General features: G+C 43.9%; 1 protein-coding gene across 1 annotated transcript in view; it reads left to right on the forward strand.

Annotated features, from left to right (window-relative positions):
* UACA (uveal autoantigen with coiled-coil domains and ankyrin repeats) overlaps nt 1–18,362 on the forward strand; it is a 101,392-nt gene that overhangs the window by 57,015 nt on the left and 26,015 nt on the right. Inside the window, exons 3-9 of the mRNA XM_075535987.1 lie at nt 4,241–4,329; nt 8,481–8,545; nt 9,330–9,387; nt 14,758–14,828; nt 14,921–15,027; nt 15,991–16,172; nt 17,622–17,659. Of these exons, the coding sequence (XP_075392102.1) occupies nt 4,241–4,329; nt 8,481–8,545; nt 9,330–9,387; nt 14,758–14,828; nt 14,921–15,027; nt 15,991–16,172; nt 17,622–17,659 (610 nt within the window). The remainder of the gene's footprint in view (nt 1–4,240; nt 4,330–8,480; nt 8,546–9,329; nt 9,388–14,757; nt 14,829–14,920; nt 15,028–15,990; nt 16,173–17,621; nt 17,660–18,362) is intronic.

The raw sequence follows: 18,362 nt of genomic DNA on the forward strand, positions 1-18,362 counted from the left end.
GTTTTTTTTAGGAGCAATGAAGTTGGAAATGTCTCAAGTTTATGTTGCTATAATTTTATCAGGTAGGCGATTTGTTAGCTTCCCAAAAAATCAAACTGGTTATTTTGAGTCCTGTCTTCTATTTTTACTATATTTTAAGCTATTTATGGTTTTTAGAGTGTAAGTAGTAAAAAATTTAATTTTTAACCAGTAACTTATTTTTATTGGTTTTCTTTTTGCTTTTTTTTTTTCTTTTCTTTGCAATCTTAGGATATGAAAAGATGAGGAATGTTCTTTTGGGGGGAGGATGAAATTTTTCAGTGAAAGCTTTTTTCTTCTTCAGTTTTGCTGATCCCTAGATTGGATGTTTAGAAGGAATGGGTGCTTAGATTAAACAACAACAACAAAACTTTGTTGTGATTTACGTGAAAGTTTATAGAGCATATAATGCATTTTACACGCAGCAACGGGTACACATTTTGTTCCAACTCGTTCAGCTCATGTACTGTTACTCGGGCCACTTTCTGACAGCCTGTCCTGTTTCCATCCCTTCTCCTTTCTCAGTCCTCTGTCCTTTGTGGTACCCTCTCGGACATAAAGAGCTGATTATTCCAACAGGAGGGTGAGGTCCCGATCTGAGGGTGACGAAGGCCTATGGTCTTAGGGAGTCCAGCAGTTTCTCTTCCATCAGGAAGCCTGGCCTCTTTTATGAATTCGAGTTCTGTTCCATATTTTCCTCCCTCTCTGTGCCGGACTTCTGGTGGGACCCTTTTAGAGCAGCTGGGAGTGGCAGCCCGGGCTCTGTGTGTCACCCACTGGTCCATCGGACTAGTTATTGCCATATGGTTTTTATCACGCTCTCTCACTGGTCAGGGAGCTCCCCAGAGCAGCACGTACGACATTGTCCTTGGGAACAGTGCTGTGCCAGTGGACTGAGCAGGCCCCGGAGATGATGGGCCAGAGCCCCGAGACTAAGGGTTAGTTTTGAGTGAGATTATTATCTACATTAATGATCAGAGTTATTCAAGATTGCTGGGATGTTATGAATTTTGAACTCGGTTTGAGAAAATATTTCTGTACTGTTAGTCTTTGAGGATTCGAGGTAGGAAATATAATTATTTCCCAGGATTTATTTCCCCCCCTTTTTTAATGCCCCCAACTCTATTCTTTTGTAATTAAAGGACATGCTGTAAATATATTTTCTGTTTTATGTAACGGAAAGCAGTCTTATTTACAGTTTTATTTTTTGGGGGGTGGGGAGTTAATTTTTAAATTTAAGACAGAAATAACTTGTGCTTCTCAACCGCATATGGATCCCTGGTGGTGTCATGCTGACTCGCTGGGCTGCAGTCGGCCTGGTCGGCAGTTCAAAACCACGGAGGAAGCCGGGGCTTTCTACTCCCATGAATACTTATAGTCTTGGAAACCCACAGGAGTCACCATGAGTCACCACTGACTCAATGGCATGGAAAGTGAGTTTCAACCTCAGTACAGTTTCAAGATGTGAAGCCTTTCTGTAGTGACTGCAAGCTCCTGTCACCTCTGCCTTAAGGTGCAGCTCCTTAGGGTCCCAACCCCAAATGAAGTAAGTTCACCAAGGGTCTCCCACTGCCGCTGGGAGAGCCCTGCACTCTGCTTCCATCCCCCCAGCCCTCAGGCTGCCAAAAGTCATAGTCAGCCTCCCAGCTGCTCCTACAGGAAATGCTCCTAGAATGAAGTGGCCTCGAATACCAGGTCACCTCCCTGCACCTCTGACCTTGACTGCATCATGGACTTGTAATTGTTCTGTGTCTTGTTAATTCTCTAGTTGTCCTTGGAGGTGACGTTTGTCCAAGTTGCCCAAATCTCCCACTATGGAAGCAGAAGCTCATATCTTGTTTTAAAAGGGGAAACAAGTCAAAATGCATTCTCTCTCTCTCTCTCTCTCTCTCTCTCTCTCACTCACTCATACTCTCTCTCTCTTACACACGCACACATAAACACAAATCATATGCAACACTTAAAAAGTGGCTAGATTAAGTAGGTTTTTTCAGTTGTAAAAGATTTTCTCTCAGGCCCGTTTCAGCCTTCTTCCATCACTCTTGTCATGCATGTTAACGATTGAGCTTTCGCTTTCTGAAGCAGCGGTGCCATTTATAGCACACCGTCTTGATAATGCCTTGCCAGGTTGCCTTGGTTTCTGCCCTTCATATGTCATTACTATCATGTGGGTTGATCTTGAAGAAAGAGGTCCCCTAAGTCTTGTGAGCTAAAAAATGGAAACAAAGAAACTCTGTATCTCAGCATGTTGAGAAGACTGTACGTTTGGATGAAGGAATTCAGCGTTCCTCAACGTTGGAGCGGTGCTGTGCGCAGCGTCATTCCCCTGTGGTGTTGCAGAGTTGACTAGACAAACACTCGTGTACATAAGAAAGAGCTTTATATAAAAGAGCAATTGAATACTGAGAAACCATCCCAGCCCAGTGCAGATCAAGTCAACAAGTTCGATATTAGCCCATATGTCCGATACTCGTCCATAAAGCCCTCTTCAGACTCACACAGCACATGCAGTGATGCCGAGTGCAGGAAGATCGCAGGCCAGGGGGTGGAAAGTCTTGTGGGTCCAGTGGCGGTGGAAACATCTCAACTCTGCCGCGGGTCTCCACGTGTCTCCTCCAGCTCTCTGAGTGTCTCAACAGCGGGAAAGGGAAGGCAGAGAGAGACTGGGTCTGACCTCCAATGAGCTATTTATCTCCTTTGTGCCTCCAGATGAAGTCATCAGGCTGCGACCTGATTGACAGGCTAGACTCCACCACTTCACTCAAGTTGACAGGAGATTATGTAACTGCCACACAGAGAGATTTAGTAATATCCACAGCCAAATAACAATTGATTCTACTATAATGAGAACCTGCCTGAATTTTAAGAACAATATACTCCTTTTACCAGGAAAATTTCTTTCTCCCTAACTCAAATTGAATACCAACTTCCATTACCTGATAGTGGTTTGCATTTACATCTGTCAATGTGAACAGAGGTGTACAACGGTCTATTATGATCTAAGACTGCGCTTGGATACTCTCTTCAGATATGACTCCAAGCATTCATTTTTTCCCAAATATTTGGGACCCTATCACCTATCTGATACTTTTATAGGTCTTGGAGATTGAATGAGAAATAGTGTAGGAAACATTCCTGCTTTTGTTGGGTTTACAGTAACACGGGAGGAAATTGATAGACTATAAAGCAAATAGAGAACACAACTGTATATTGGACATTTTATGTTTCAGATAGACTGATAAAGGCAGGGATGAGGAACTGGGAGTGGTGAAAATTCAGGGGCTGGGAACAACACATAACTTTCAAGTGGTATCACATGGAATGTCCGGTCCATTGGCGAGGGCTTCCCATCCTTGACTTCCGAGCAGGTGGAGAGGGAAGAAGGTCCTTCTTTGAGGGGCTCACTTCTCCTGGAACCCCGCTCAACATCCTTTGCCAATAATCCCTACTGAGTTGAACGTCTTGGATGTGGTAGACTGGTAGCCAATGTCAGTTTTTATCACACACAACATATTTCTGTAAATGTTTCTTGTTCACCAAAATGCTGAATGATGGGCTATTTTATCTTGCATTTCAAATGCTTGATGGTTTAAACTTTAAGGCGACGTGACTTGGCTTACCAATGACCCTGTTCAATTATGTCTGTTTATATGAAGTTGAATCCGTTATGCAGCTCTATAAGCAAATGGAAGTGTTAAGTGGCACTTGGTGCTGTTCAGTGGGACTTGCTTATTTTCCAGAGTCCCCCCCCCCCCCGTCACTTGCAGTGTAGTGATTCTAAAGTGGAGGGAAAGGTATTTTGATGTTTCTTTAGCTTGTTCTGACAATTTGAATATATTTGAAGTCAAAATAGCTGATAGCTCTTATTTGAAGCATTTTTATGCCCTGAACACAGTGGTTTTGGTATTGAATTTGTTAATAACACCATAATGCAGATATTCTATTGTTATTAGGCTACTGAACATTAGAATATTTCCTTGGTTCTAAGGAGGTGTTTCTAAAAAGTATCATCTCCTTATAAAATTTTATATTAAAATGAGTTTTAAGTAATATGGAACAGATTTATTTTGGGTTGTGTTGAATATAAGGACATTCTAATCTAGCCTTTGGAATGTGCATGCACAAGTGCAGACAGGTGCTGTTTTAAGTGTAACTTTAATGTAGCACTTAAGTTGACAATTGGTCATTTCTCCAACATGACGAATATTTTCTTTTGGTATAGCTTCCATGTGGTGGCTTCCAAAGGGAACCTTGAGTGCTTGAATGCCATCCTTGTACATGGAGTTGATATCACAACCAGTGACACAGCAGGTACGTTGGCCTCCATAGGCAATTACAGAACATAAAGACATACCGACTTAATTACAGTGCTAATCTTCTTTGTCTTAAGCACTGGAAGGTCCTAAATGTTGCAGGAGACAGATGAGGCAGCCTGCTTCTGCCAAGATGTCTGACCTCTGAAACCCCGCGGAGCAGCTTGACTTGACACCTGTGCGTTACCGTTCTTACTCTGACCCAAGTGCGATCGACAAAGAGAAACACTTACCGTATATACTCGAATATAAGCCGACCCGAGTATAAGCCGAGGTCCCTAATTATTACCTGGGAAACCAGAAAAACTGATTGACTCGAGTATAAGCCTAGGGTGGGAAATGCAGGATGTGAATTAACACAGAGGCCAGAGGGGAGAGACGGAGCGCAGCCACAGACACATCCTTACCAGTTCAGCTGCCAGCGTAAGTGAATCACTATGGGTGCTTCTGCGATTTGGAGCCGTCCACGTCATAGGATGGCTCTGATTGGTTAGATGTGAGTAAACAAACATTGAAATCCCTGCAGTGTCAGCGGGGCTTTGAATGAACAGCGGAGATGTTACAATCACCCGCGAGATGTTACACCTTGCTGGGGTACCACTGACCCATGCATAAACCGAACCCCAGTTTTTCAGCACTTTTTTTTTGCTGAAAAACTCAGCTTATACACGAGTATATATGGTAAATTTTTTGTTTGGAAATACGTGACAAAAGAGTTACTTCTAAGGTTTCATTGTGAGAAGAAGTCAAGTTACAGGGAATTTTGTCGAAGGCTTTACTGGTCTGACCAATAGATGGAGTCCTGAAATCTCGTTCTCACAGAGTCTTGAAACCTCAGATTCTGAGGAAGCACTAAGAGCCATTTAGTTTAAATTGGTTCACTGCTCACCATGTCATGAAATCATTGGTTGTCCATCTCTTATGAAGAGCAGCTAACTGCCTCCTCACGACAGTAGTCATGACAATACAGTGCTGTTAACACGGACATTAGTGCTCTGGAAGTATTTCACATGTGTGAACTAATTGTATTCTCACATAAACCCAACAAGGCGTTGAGGCACTGAGCCATGAAGTAACTCACCCAAGGCCTTTCTTTAAAGAAGCAGAGGTCAGAGTCTGCCCTTCACCATCCGTCTCATAAGGAAACGCAGTTTGTATTTGGTTAGCCATGTTCATAAAAGCAGAAAATACAGATTCTTGAGACAAGTGAAATCTGCATGTTGCCTGGTGGTCTCTCTTTACTTAGTCCTGCATAGATCTCTGCCATCAGTTTGTTTGCATGTCATCAATTAAATGTAACTGAACACCCCCTGCATCAGGTCAGTTCTGACTGCGAGTGACCCTATAGGACAGGGTAGAACTGCCCCTGGGGGTTCCCGGGCACGAACTTTGTATGGGAGCAGAGCGCCTCTTCTTCCTCCCATGGTTTCAAACTGCTGACCTCACGGTTCGCAACGCAGTGCATAACCCACTGCCCCACCAGGCCTCCGGCCACACCGTAGAGCTATGGCTTCTCCCTTTTGTCTCTCGTTTTCTCTTCAGCAGCAGGGTACCTCTCAGTTCTGTGGTATTTCTGTGAACCCAATTGTTTTGCAGTTTCCTTCTGTTTTATTATTAAATTAAACACAGGCTTGAGCATAAAGGAGAATTTTCTTAACAGCTCTCTTCTTGTATGCTGTCACCATGTTTCACCACATGAGTACATGCCGTCAACGAGCTTTGTGTTTAGAAATGGGGAAAAGAAAGAGTGATGGAGACCACAGTTGTTGAGTTAGTGAGGAAAATCTTTTGATTCATCGTATTCTAAATTGAGAACCGAACTCAATCTGTGTGCCACCCCTGAATGGACAAAGAAGCATGTTTATGCTTATTTATGCTTGCTATTGATGTATGTTGGGGGGGGGGTACTTGCTTATAGAAGATTTAGACTGATTGAATCTCTTGAGAGCTGTTTATTGCACAATGTCCCTATAAATTTTGTTGTTTAGTAGAATGTCAGATGATAAAAAAAGTAATGGCATATTTTACTTTACATCGTGAATGCTTTATGGCTTAGGCAGACTTGCTCTATTAGGGACCTTGTTCGATTATACTTATTCGCATGAAACTTCAGTCGACCCTGTAGGTCTATGTGCAAAAAGAAGAATTACGTGGCCGTTGTTGGTACTGTTTGTAGTGAGATCAGTGCAATTAATAGAAGAAATTTATTTATTTGTTACTCTGATTCAGATTCAAGGAGTATCTTATCTGTCAGGGCCTTTTTGCCTGGTGACTAATGTCATGACTTTGGCCCCCCTCCATCAGTGCAGGTCAGGCTCTACTACTTTCCCAAGCTCAGCAGTTAGTATTTCACAGACCTAGCTCTTTGTATGTCTTTCCCCCTTGCCATTACCTGTGTATATTGTCATTTAGGGTTGTCCTCCCTGTAGGGCAAGGACCTTCGGTACTATCTGTTATAATCCAGATGTGGATCCTTGGATGTTTGGTTAAAAAACTGTTTATTTTATCTTACCTCTCTCATTTGTTAGCAGTAAGCAAGTATATTGAAAACGGCCAGGTTTCAAGTTGGGGTAGCCGTGGAGGATTGGGGGCCAGGCCTCCCCTGCTGTCATTTACCAGGTGTCTTACCTCTGGTGTCACTAGGTTGGTATACTTTAGAACTGCTGTGTCTTACGGCCACCTATCAAGTGACTGGTGTGGTACTTACATAGCCCTGCCTTGACAATTGGAGGTGGCCACGTTTCTGGGAGCATCTCGTTGAACACTGGAGACATCCACCACCATGCCAGCCCCCCATCTCCATCCAGTGCTTTTACTCCCCATGCACTGTCTCCCTTGGCTGGGTACAAGGTTTCTAGGAAACCTGTTCATGAATGTCCCCAAGAACACCGAACTCAGTGGCCACCAAGTGGACTTTGACTCATAGTTACCCTGTAGGACAGAGTTGAACTGCCTCTGTGGGTTCCTAAGGCTACAAGTCTTCACGGGAGCAGAAAACCCTATCTTTCTCCCACGGAGTAGCTTGTGGCTGTGAACTGTTGACCTTGGGTTTAGCAACTCAGTGTGTAGCCCACTGGCCATGGGCTCTTTGTGAATTTAAATGTGAAAGGATCCTATCTGACTTGTTTGTAATCTGTGTGTGTGGCTGAATATGCTGCTCTCTGTAGTTATGCTAAAACCAGCGCTTCCTGCTTCTTGGTCCAAAACCTATTTAGGAAGCTACTCATAAACAAGCAGACACAAGACTGCTGGTGTGACCCCGTGTGAGACTATTTCCACATGGTGAAGAGACAAAAGTTCTTTCTTTTCTAGCTGAAGGACCTTGGGAAATTAATTTATGTGTCAGGTTTGGTGAGAGGAGAAGAAAGTTAGGAACATTAAAGATTGGAAGCCTGTGAGCATCCTTCACCATCCGCGGGAGCTGCAGGTACACACTCCTGTAAGGAGGAGAACTCATGTTTGGCAGTAGAAAGTTCTCTGCGGGTTGGCATTTCCTCGTTCTCAAAGTGAATCCATCAGCTTGTTTGGTAACCTCTTTATCTAAAATTATAAGTCAGCATCCACTCTGTGGCGGCGAGAGTGTTTTGTTGTTGTTTTATAGTGGCTCATTTGAATGCACATTGTATTTGAGCAAGTCATTTTGTTTTCAAAGGCACCGATCTCTCAATGTGCTGTGAATTTCAGATGAAGCACAAATAATTGTGAAGAAAATGCCCTTTCTTTGGGCTGTCGCTTTTACCGTTTACCACGTCCAGCGCCCATGCTATTGTTTAGTGAGATCTAGGAATTTCTCCTTCCCACCCTCTCATTTCCTTTTACTTCCTTGGCATCTCCTTCCCACCCTCTCTGTGTTGATGTTCAACTCTGGGGACTGGAGATGGATCGAATGGTAAGGGAAGGCAGACTTTCTGCTCTTTGTGCGCCTGTGTGTTGAGTTTTTCTTCCGCCTTCCTTGTTTTGGCGTGTGCATTGAACTATTATTTAAAAGTCAAATTAGGTAAATCACCTTATAAACAGAAGCCAGGTTTACAAAAAAAAAAGTATCCTGTCAACTGAATTTTGGGGAAATGGTTCACCTTTCTATAGAACATTTACCGTCTGAGGAAAATAAAACTTTACATGTCACCTCTTAAATGGTTTCTTTTCCAGGGAGAAATGCACTTCATCTGGCTGCAAAATATGGACATGCATTGTGCCTCCAAAAACTTCTACAGGTAACTTTTCTACTTGAAGCAGTTCCTATGTGGACTTTTATTATTTGGATAGAACATAACAGATGATTTTTCAATGTGTTTTTGGAATTTGAGATCAAAGAGCTTGGTAGACTAACTTTGACCACTAGCTTACATAGTCTTTTTTCCATCATTTATGAAGGAATGTGAACAATAAAGAGCAAACATTCCGGAGGAAGTGAATTGTGTAACTCCGAGTATTAAAAATAAATAACAAAGACTTGACCTTCCTGTTGACATTAGCTGGAGACTAGACTTTTCCATTGTCTCATATATGATATACGATAAAATGTTATAACATAGGATTTATAGTTTTCTATATAAACGTAGATAACAGACTATGTCATTTTAAGATCATTAGTTAAATATTGATTCAGGCAGCTTCAGGATTCTGTCAACTAGTTGGCGGAGTAAATTTTCAGCTCCAGCCAAAACATTCCTAACATTAAGTTTCACAACAGAGTTCATATGTTTTTCTGATTCAGGAGAGCAAATTTTAATTCTTGCTGAAAACAAACAATAGCATATTTTTATATTCTTTGCTATTGTAATATAACATGATTTCTTGTTGGGTGAAATAATGTTAAATTTACAGTATAATTTATTATATTCATTTCATGTCAAAATATTTAGTGGATTGTCTAGCAGCCTTTCATTTCTTTGATAAATGGAATGTTTTTAGATTCAGGAACAGCTGTTGGTTTGAGGAGAGATGGTTCGTTTTAAAGTAAAACGCCCACATGAGTGACTTTCTGTGTTTTCCTAGTACAACTGCCCCACTGAACACGTAGACCTGCAGGGGAGAACCGCACTTCATGATGCAGGTACGCACAGCGCTCAGGTGGATGCACGCAAGCGTTTGTTTAAATGTCCAGACGTTCCATTTCCAAGTTTCACCACACTTGTTTAATTCACAGAGAAACAAAGACTATTGTATTTTATCTACTCAAGCTCGAAATTCATGGTAAAATGTCTTAGCAGTCATTGTTTCCAGGACAGTTAGTGTGCTACATGCTGAAGACTCGAAGACCATCCTCCTCCTCTCAGGGAAGACTGCGTGTGGGCTTATGTTTACGTTCGGAAATTGATTGGGAGACATCGGAAGGAGAAGGATTTTTCTTTCTTAGAAACTTGATTTACCTAATGTTTCTGAGGTTTGTTTTTCTCATCTGTGAAATGACATGACAGGTACAGTACTGCTGCAGGTGGTGCCTAGAGTTAGATGCTAGATAGTGTCGGACACTTAGCGGTCTTTCATTAATTTCTCAGTTAATATTTTGATAAAGAGTTGTCAGTGCTCAGTGTTATTGTACGATAATGTGAAATTTTGGGAAAGATTTAAAAAATTTGTTTATAAGCTCTTATTGAGCATACTTAAATATCCACATTGTCCCGTGTCGTTTTGTAGGTACTTTGAAGAAAATACTTTGAAAACATTTAGACATTTAAATATTTGGGGGAGATCAGAAACGTCTGACCCCTTGATGCTGATTCTGTCTTCCTAGTCTGAAATTCCTAGTTTATTTAGAAGGTTAAAAGAAAGGATGAAAAAAAAAAAACACCCAAAACCCACACACCAGAAAAGCAAAGACTTTCTGCAGTAGAGAACGTGATCGCTGAAAAATGTATTATACTTCAAATTTCCTTCATGTGTATGCCTTAATTTTCTTTAGTTGTTTTCTTTTTTCTCCTCCTACATGCTTTTATGAGAGCTTAATTTCTTAGATAATCTATTTTTCCCTTCTATTTTTGAATAGAGTGCTTTTGTTTTTTTATAGGATGATAGTATTTTTACACAACAGTTTAGAAAAAGTGCTTTCATATATATTATCATGTGAGGTTTACTATACATTTAAAACGGGAACCCTGGTGGCGTTGGGTTGCTAACCACAAGGTCAGCAGTTCAAAACCACCAGCTGTTCCGCAGAGGAACGAACAGGCTTTCTACCCCGGGACAGACTTCCAGTCTTGGAAACCCACAAGGGCAGTTCTGCCCTGTCCTTTAGCGTCACCATGAGTCAGAAGTGGCTTGATGGTCATGAGGGTTTGTTTTGTTTTGGGTTGGTGGGGGAGGGGTTTGGTATTTAAAGCTGATAAAATTTGAAATACTGTTCAATTAGGTTAGTAGGATAAAGGCTACGTTGCTGTAACAGAACAGCTCTACTATCAGGGGTAATCTATCTATCTATCTATCAGGTGATGAGGAATCTAGGTGATTCGTGGTCACCCATGAACCGGCATTCTTGCGGTTCCCCTGAGTGTCTTCGTTCATTACCTGTGGTTGAAGCAAGGTGGTGGTTATCTCTGTGTTGTAGCCTGCAGAGAGCGACCGCCTGCTCAACCACATTGTCCTGGAATTAGGATGGGGGTAGCCCATCTCACGTGCCATTGACAAGAGCAAAGCCACTTGGCTAGATGCATCTGCAAGGAGGCGCTGGAAGATAATCTCTCGGTGACTGGCTCTGCCCCAGCTACTGCAAGGTCAAGGAGGGAAGAGATTGTGGTAACAAATTACATTCTCTGCTGCTGCCCAACCTTCCGACCTGTGGCAGATGGCAGATATTCCTGCTCCTCCTACTTCCCAAGAAAGAACATGTCACTCTCTGCCCAGGGAGCGACGCTGTCGTCCCGTCCAGTTACTGCATCTAGCTCCAAGTCCACGGTTTCTGAATGGGTTATATGTTTCCCTTTGGTGCTCTGATAAGACGCCTTAGGGTCCAGCAGTGTGTAAGCTCAGAAGAAGCATCTGTGCCCCTACCTTAGTGAGTGAGGCCAGGACCAGATCCTGCTGCTGACGACCTTGCTTAGCTTGTTTGCATGGTCCCCCTGGTTCTGCCTTCTGGGAGAAACTCTTGATTTTTTTTCCTCTGTGACCCTTGGCTTCGCCTTCTCAAAGGTTCCTACATGGCCATCGATAAATGGGTACTAGAGGAGGCTGCTTAAGGGCTGGAAAAATCCTGAGCTAGCAAACTAGGCTTTGGGGTTTTGCGCACTATCGTTCTCTTAAACTCCTGGTAAATTTGGGGTATTTTAAAATCATTTTATTGGGGGCTCTTACAGCTCTTATAACATTCCATACATAAATTGTCTCAAGCATATTTGCTCATGTTGCCATCATTTTCTAAAAACGCCCTGGTCAGTTTCTGGACGATTAGTTGCCAACCACTTCTGTGTGCCAGTGAACATCTCTTAAGCTCCATTTTTCCCAAGACAGGAGATTTTACAACTGCTTTATTAGGCTACCTGCAGGCTTTGATCACTATGGTTATTTGAATTAATCTGGGAAAGTTTAAAGATCCATACATTTCATGTGAAATTCAGAACGAATTTTCAATTCTAGGTTATCAAGAAAGGTTTTTGCGTGTATTGTAGAGTATAAACAAGGCAACGTTTTCCTTTGACTCTGACAAAACAAGGAATTACATCCACGGGGCTCGTAACTGCTTTATTTCCTAGCTGTGTTTCTCCGCTCTTGAGTCCCCACCTCTTTCTCATCCTTGCTCCCGCCTGACCACTGGAGAAAGTAGTCCTGCATGAGAAGGCAACAGCCTCGATCTGACCCTGACTTCAGGCCTGGACTCCCCGGCCCCCTGGTTTACTTACTTACTGATTGAGAAAGATGGGAACCACAAAAGTCTGCTCTCTTGCTGCTTGTTTCGGAAAAGCCTGTGAGTTCTCAAGTCTCTAGACGCATCCTTTATTTCTTCACTCCATCGTTTTTCACAGACTGGCTCTTGCTTGCCCAAACTCATCGCTGGCTGGTGATGTCTCACCCACAGCAGTCAGCAGCTGCTATTGTGCACTGATGTCCCGGCTCTGTGCTCTACAGCATATGCGGTGCCACCCCAGTGATCCCAGGCGGCAGCGCTACCAGATGTTTGCCACTGCCTGCCAACAACCGCCAGACTACCAGCCCGAACCGTGTGCACGTGCAACCAGCCTCCCAACCTCCGTTTGAGGTGCCTGTAACAGTGGCATCGCATCCTTGATAGCAGTTCTGCCTTCATTAGTCAGGATCAAGGCTCGGCTCCTCTAATAAGGAGACCCTAAGATAACAGGCTTAAAGAATATAGAATTTCGTTCCTTCGTGTTACAGCCCCGATGTTCCAGTTGGCTGTGCCTCTGCTCCATCTCCCCTTTTGCTTCTTTACTGGGTCCTAGAAGGAGCCCGGTGGTGCAGTGGCATTGCATTGGGTTCCTGAGCACTGCAAGGTCGGCAGTTTAAATCCGCCAGCCACTCCATCGGAGAAAGGGGGCTTTCTAACTGCAGAGAGTTACAGTCTCGGAAACCCACAGGGGTAGTTCGCGCCTGTCCCGTGGGGTCGCTGTGAGGTGGCACTGGCTCCTGGGGGGAGTTTGTGTTTGAGTTCTGACTCTAGCTCCTAGAGCACTGTGCTCGTCTGGAAGGTAGGCACTGGTAGCAGGCCTAAGTTCCTGCTCACGGGGCAGGGAGAGAGCATGGAGGGACACTTACCAACCAGTTCTTTGACGGCCTGGACTAGGACATAGCACCTGGGTCCGCTGCCGTATTTCCTTGGCTGAACTATCTAACTCATGGGACCACTCCCAGAAGACCAACCAGATCCTGCCACCAAGGCAATCCCAACGCATAGCAACCGTGTACGGCAGGTGAGAGCCACCCCCATGGCTTTCTAAGACGGTAGCTCCTTACAGGAGTAGAAAGCCCATCTCCTCCCCTGTAATCGACATGCGGCCCTGAGAAAGGGCAGGGCTCGGACTGACTGGTGTGTGGTCCATGTCTTTACATCGCTGGAGTTTGTCACGGCTTCCACATTTTCATTCTCATTTATTGGACCTGAATGCTTGTGAATTCAGCAGTTCCTAAATCACTGAGTTGAGGCCCATTTATTGATTTGGTTAGATAAAAGCCTTTGCTTCTTTAAAAATACTAGTGACTTTCTCCTGTAGTTTTTTTTGAAAGAAGGAATCCTGACTTGGTCAATAATAGCTGAGCCGATAATCTATTTCAACTCATATCACTTTTAAAAATTCATGGAGAGGGAGACAATCCTATTTTATGATCCCCCCCACCCCAATACAAGTGTTGGTTAAAGGAGAAGCATAGTTTGGTTTTATAAGAACTTTTTTTTTTTAAAGCATCACTAAGGACAGGCACTGAAATATCTACTCGTAAAAGAGAGATGGATTGTGTGTGACACTTCAGCCACTGAGGCTATTTATTAAAAAACGAGTATGATTCTTTAGGGACGTAAAACAAGGACAGCCAACTGTTCAAAAACCAAGTCACTTAATAGGCGTGCTTAAAACAAATGGTGAATCAACACCAGTCGGTGTAGGAAGGAAGGCAGTGTTCCAGAATTGAGTGTGGCCATGACCACACCAGCCTTCCCACCACAACTCAAATGTTGAATGGCCTGCGTGTTCATTGTAGCCCAAGAAAACGGTTCCGAAAAACAATGGAGCATTGAGATTGGTGAGGGCTGTTTGCTACCAACATCAAAAACTGCCACTGAGTCTATTCCACCTCATAGCGACCCTATCTGACAGAACTGTCCCTGTGGGTTTCTGAGAGCATAACTAATTACAGGAACAGAAAACCTCATCTTTTCCCCAGGAGTGGCTGCTAGATTCAAACTGCTGACCTTGCAGTTGCAGCCCAACTCGTAACCCACGATGCCACCCGGGCTCCCCTCTGTTTGTGACAGCAGATGGAATGACTAACCCAACTAATATTTCTCCCTTATGTCATTTACCCGGCTTTATTAGTCACTAAAATGTAAAAACCCATAGCTGTAAGTTTAGTCAGGCTGTTTTCTGTTCTATCTCCAGCTTCTAGACTGCCTTCCGCTGATTAATAGCTCTATCAATATCTGTCAAATTTGATAGATAGATAGATGAGAGGTAGACAAGGGAAATAGAGCATTCAAATTTGACTTCTGTTGATGCTTATTCTTGAACTAGTAGTGTGTTGTTGGCTTCTACACGGATGACCATAGCCGTTGGCCATCGTGAAGTACACAGCCCTGATAGAGCGAGCTCATCAAACCCACGGCCGGAGGGAAGTTTGATGCTTACAATGCTCAGCGGAGTGAAGAGTATGTAGCGTGGTAGCTTCGGCGTTCAGAAACTCACGCCTTGTCTGGATCTTACCGAAGAGCACGTGTCTCAGCAGCCTCTGCTCACCGACTCTCCTTTTCCTTTGCTCTCCAAAGCTATGGCCGATTGTGCTTCCAGCATCCAGCTGCTGTGTGACCACGGGGCCTCGGTGGATGCCAGAGATGTAGTAAGTCCATGTTCAAGTAGCCTCACGCTCCTCACTTCCGCGTGGGAGGTCTGTTGTGTATTTAATGCTGTCTCGCTTTTCTTGTGGCTCAGGATGGGCGGACACCACTGGTCCTGGCTACTCAGATGTGTCGGCCAACAATATGCCAACTGCTGATAGACAGAGGAGCAGATATCAATTCCAGAGACAAACAAAACCGGTATGTTTCATCATGGCTCTCTAGAGACCCGTTGGAGGCACATGAAACTCTGCCGCTCTACCTTAGCCTTTTCACCCACCGTGCGTCTGCTCGCCCTTGGCCTGCTCTTCCTGGGGGCTGGCTCCCTCTTCTCGCTTTCCCCAGCCTGCTGAAGAGCATGGAGCGAAGTCTCACCTTCCCACCTCTGGGGTGACTCATTGTACCTAGCAGATGGTAAAACTGGTCAGTCTTCTTGCTGTAGGGTTCTGTATATCTTTGAAGCTCCCACCCCCACCAGGGTTCCATGCCCTTATCTGCATCCATGGTAGGCTGCTCAGTTCTCCCGGTAGACTCACATAGTTCCATCAGCTCACCATATGGGAGTCACGGAGACTTTGGCTAGAAAGGCTGTATTAATTCATTGGACTGTCAAATAAATCAAAGGGCTGGGGTAACATGGGGCAAGTTGAGGAAGGTGTTTTTGAGGAAGCAAATTTTAAGTTTAGTCTGAAAATGTTAAAATATCCAGTTATAAGAAACAAGTGGAAATCAGGAGTAGGAATCAGGAAATCAGGAATAGGAATATGGTTCTTGTTTCGGAATATAAGGGATTTGCTGGGGAGGTTCATGAATGGTCCTAAATAATTTGGGTTATTGTTCGGGTTTTGAGCAGAGCACTAATGGGGTGAAATTAGCCATTGTGAGAGATTTTTATGCTGGCTTTTCAAGGGAAGCGAAGGGTTGGGGTAAAGGAGGTTAATTTGGTAGAGGTTGTCATGAAAGGTATGCAAAGTGATGTGAAATTTCAGCTCTGCGGCAGGCACAAAGCAGAGGCTTTCATACAGGAGGGTGTTCAAACCCGGAGGGAAAACTCCAGTCTGTTTTCAAAGCAGCACCTGTTCTCTGAGCAGCGGCTCTGGCAGACTGTTTCTGAAATGTCCCCTTCAACTGCTCGGTGTGGTCTTCTTCCGCGTTCTCCCCCAGAACGGCTCTGATGCTGGGTTGTGAGTATGGCTGCAAAGATGCCGTCGAAGTCTTGATTAAAAACGGTGCCGACGTGAGCTTGCTGGACTCGCTGGGCCACGACAGCCCTTACTACGCAAGAATCGGTGACAACCTGGACATTCTCACCTTGCTGAAGGCTGCATCGGGAAATACCAGCAAAGGTACCAGCAGTTTGCTCTGATTAGACAAGTCTGGGTGGTGGGCTGCGACGTGTACAGGCTCAGATAAGAGAACTACAAGAAACACCCAAGCATTCTTAGGGACTGGCGTTTCCTTCACCACCTTCTCCCACGGGTTTGCTTATTTAGATCACAGCCATTGTTTTGAAGCAGTGTGTGTGGCATATGTTATCTAGTTTATGGAGAAACAAACCTTGGTACTCTCAAGTAATTTTAAGATTGGTGAAAGAGCGCCAAATCAGGGTTTTATGCACACCCTCCTGTGCGAACGCACACACGCACAAACACATACCGCGTGCACAAACATTTGTACCAGGAAAGAGTGTGAGGCTCTTGATTCTTATACTGAGGAAATGTTAAAGGAAGAACTATTTGTTTAAATGCTGGAAAAGTGTGAGCCAGCAATGTTTGCTGAATGGCTGTGCATTAAAGAGAACTCGGACATTCTGAACAGTGCGCCCAGTCACATGTCACCGCCCTACTGCTGAGCCTGGGGAACCTCTCGGGACATGTCCTTGTAGTCCTTCCTGCATGCCGAAAATTGAGGTCGCCTACAATGTTGTTCTGTGGCTTGCCTTGCCCACTTACTACACGTGAAAGGCTTGGTTCTCACCATTTTTTTTTAATCTTGGTGATTTTCGTTGATGCATACAATTTCCTTTATTTGACATTGAAAAAGGACTCAGAAATCAGAACAAAACAACATTAAAAACTACTTCCCTCGAGTCGACTCTCCTGCAGAGAGACTGGAGGCTTTGAACTGCTAACCTTGCTCATATAGTAACCCACTGCGGCACCGGGGCTCGAGAGCCTGCTTCAGATTTCAGTCTGGGAAACGCTGTGGGACAGTTAGACTCTGTCCCCCGGGGCGGGGTTTCTCCATCGGAATCGACTCCGCACCTCATAACAACAGCTACTGAATTATTTTTTACAGTGAAAACCACTTGTGTGTGTGTGTGTGTGTGTGTAGGTTTTGGGTGGTATTTAAACTGCTTACAGTTTTCCACTGTTAAAAAACAACAATATTGTAAACGTCCTCGTATGTAAACATTTTATCATGTTTTTATTATCCCTTTTGGGTCAATTCCTAGAAATTTAATCACATTACAGGGTTTGTACATTTAAAAAAATCTTTTGATATGTTACCCAATTTAGGAGTGTTTTACATTTCCCATTTTTCATCTGCCTCCCCACCCTTGTATTTTTCATACTCTATCTGTATACTGTCCTATCAAAATAACTGCCAGTTTGATAGGCAGCAGCGCTGTCTCACTCTTTTTCTAACCCTGATTTTCGAGATACGCCTGTCAAATAGTAATTATGAAGGGAGACTTTAAATTTCCTTTCTTTAATGTTGACCTCTCGGAGAGTTGGAATCATATCCACCCGCGTGACTTACTATCTCACCATTCCGCTTTCTCTCGTCTCTAGGGAGAGAGCTCTGGACGAAAGCGCCAGCTGTGAAACAGGTAGCTTTTAATTTTAATTTTTGATACGTATTGCAAAGGTGAAGTGAAGTTCTTGGGCACACTGGCTAGTGACTTTGCACACCTGTTTGAGTGTGAGTGCGTGCGTGTCTTTCCCTTCAGTGAGTCATGCTCATCAAGATCTAGCTCCTAGCTATTCGGGTCCCAAGACCCTGACAAGATCCGCTCCCTTAGCTTGAGGCCCAGGGCAAATGCATGGCCCCTCCTTACCGTTGGCCTTGACCCTCCATCTAATCCTCGAGTATCAGATGTTATGTGTCATCGAGATTCTTAAATGATGGGCTGTCGTGTGTCAGACATCGATTGCTTCGCCCTAGTCTGTAATACTGAGAGTCCAATGTTTGCCATGAGTGGGAGTGCTTCCAGCAGCAGGCAAAATAAAAAGACCGTTTAAACACGGATTGCGCATTATGATTGCAGTGCCACGTAACATTGTTATTTCGTGTGTGTGTGTACGTGTGTGTACGTGTATACTGACTGGTTAAATGGTAGGAGTAGGCAGTCCCTGGCTGACGAATATCTATCTGACTTATGGACACACCATAGTTATACACAAATCCTGTAAGCCTAGAGTATTAAAATGTTGAGAAATACCCAGTGGCTGTTAATAACAAATGGACGGTACTTTGTGTTATGCATCAGAATATTAGTATTATAACTGTATTATTATTTGAAAGATGTTTCG

Source organism: Tenrec ecaudatus, chromosome 17 (genome assembly GCF_050624435.1).
Source record: "Tenrec ecaudatus isolate mTenEca1 chromosome 17, mTenEca1.hap1, whole genome shotgun sequence".
Taxonomy (NCBI): Eukaryota; Metazoa; Chordata; class Mammalia; order Afrosoricida; family Tenrecidae; genus Tenrec; species Tenrec ecaudatus.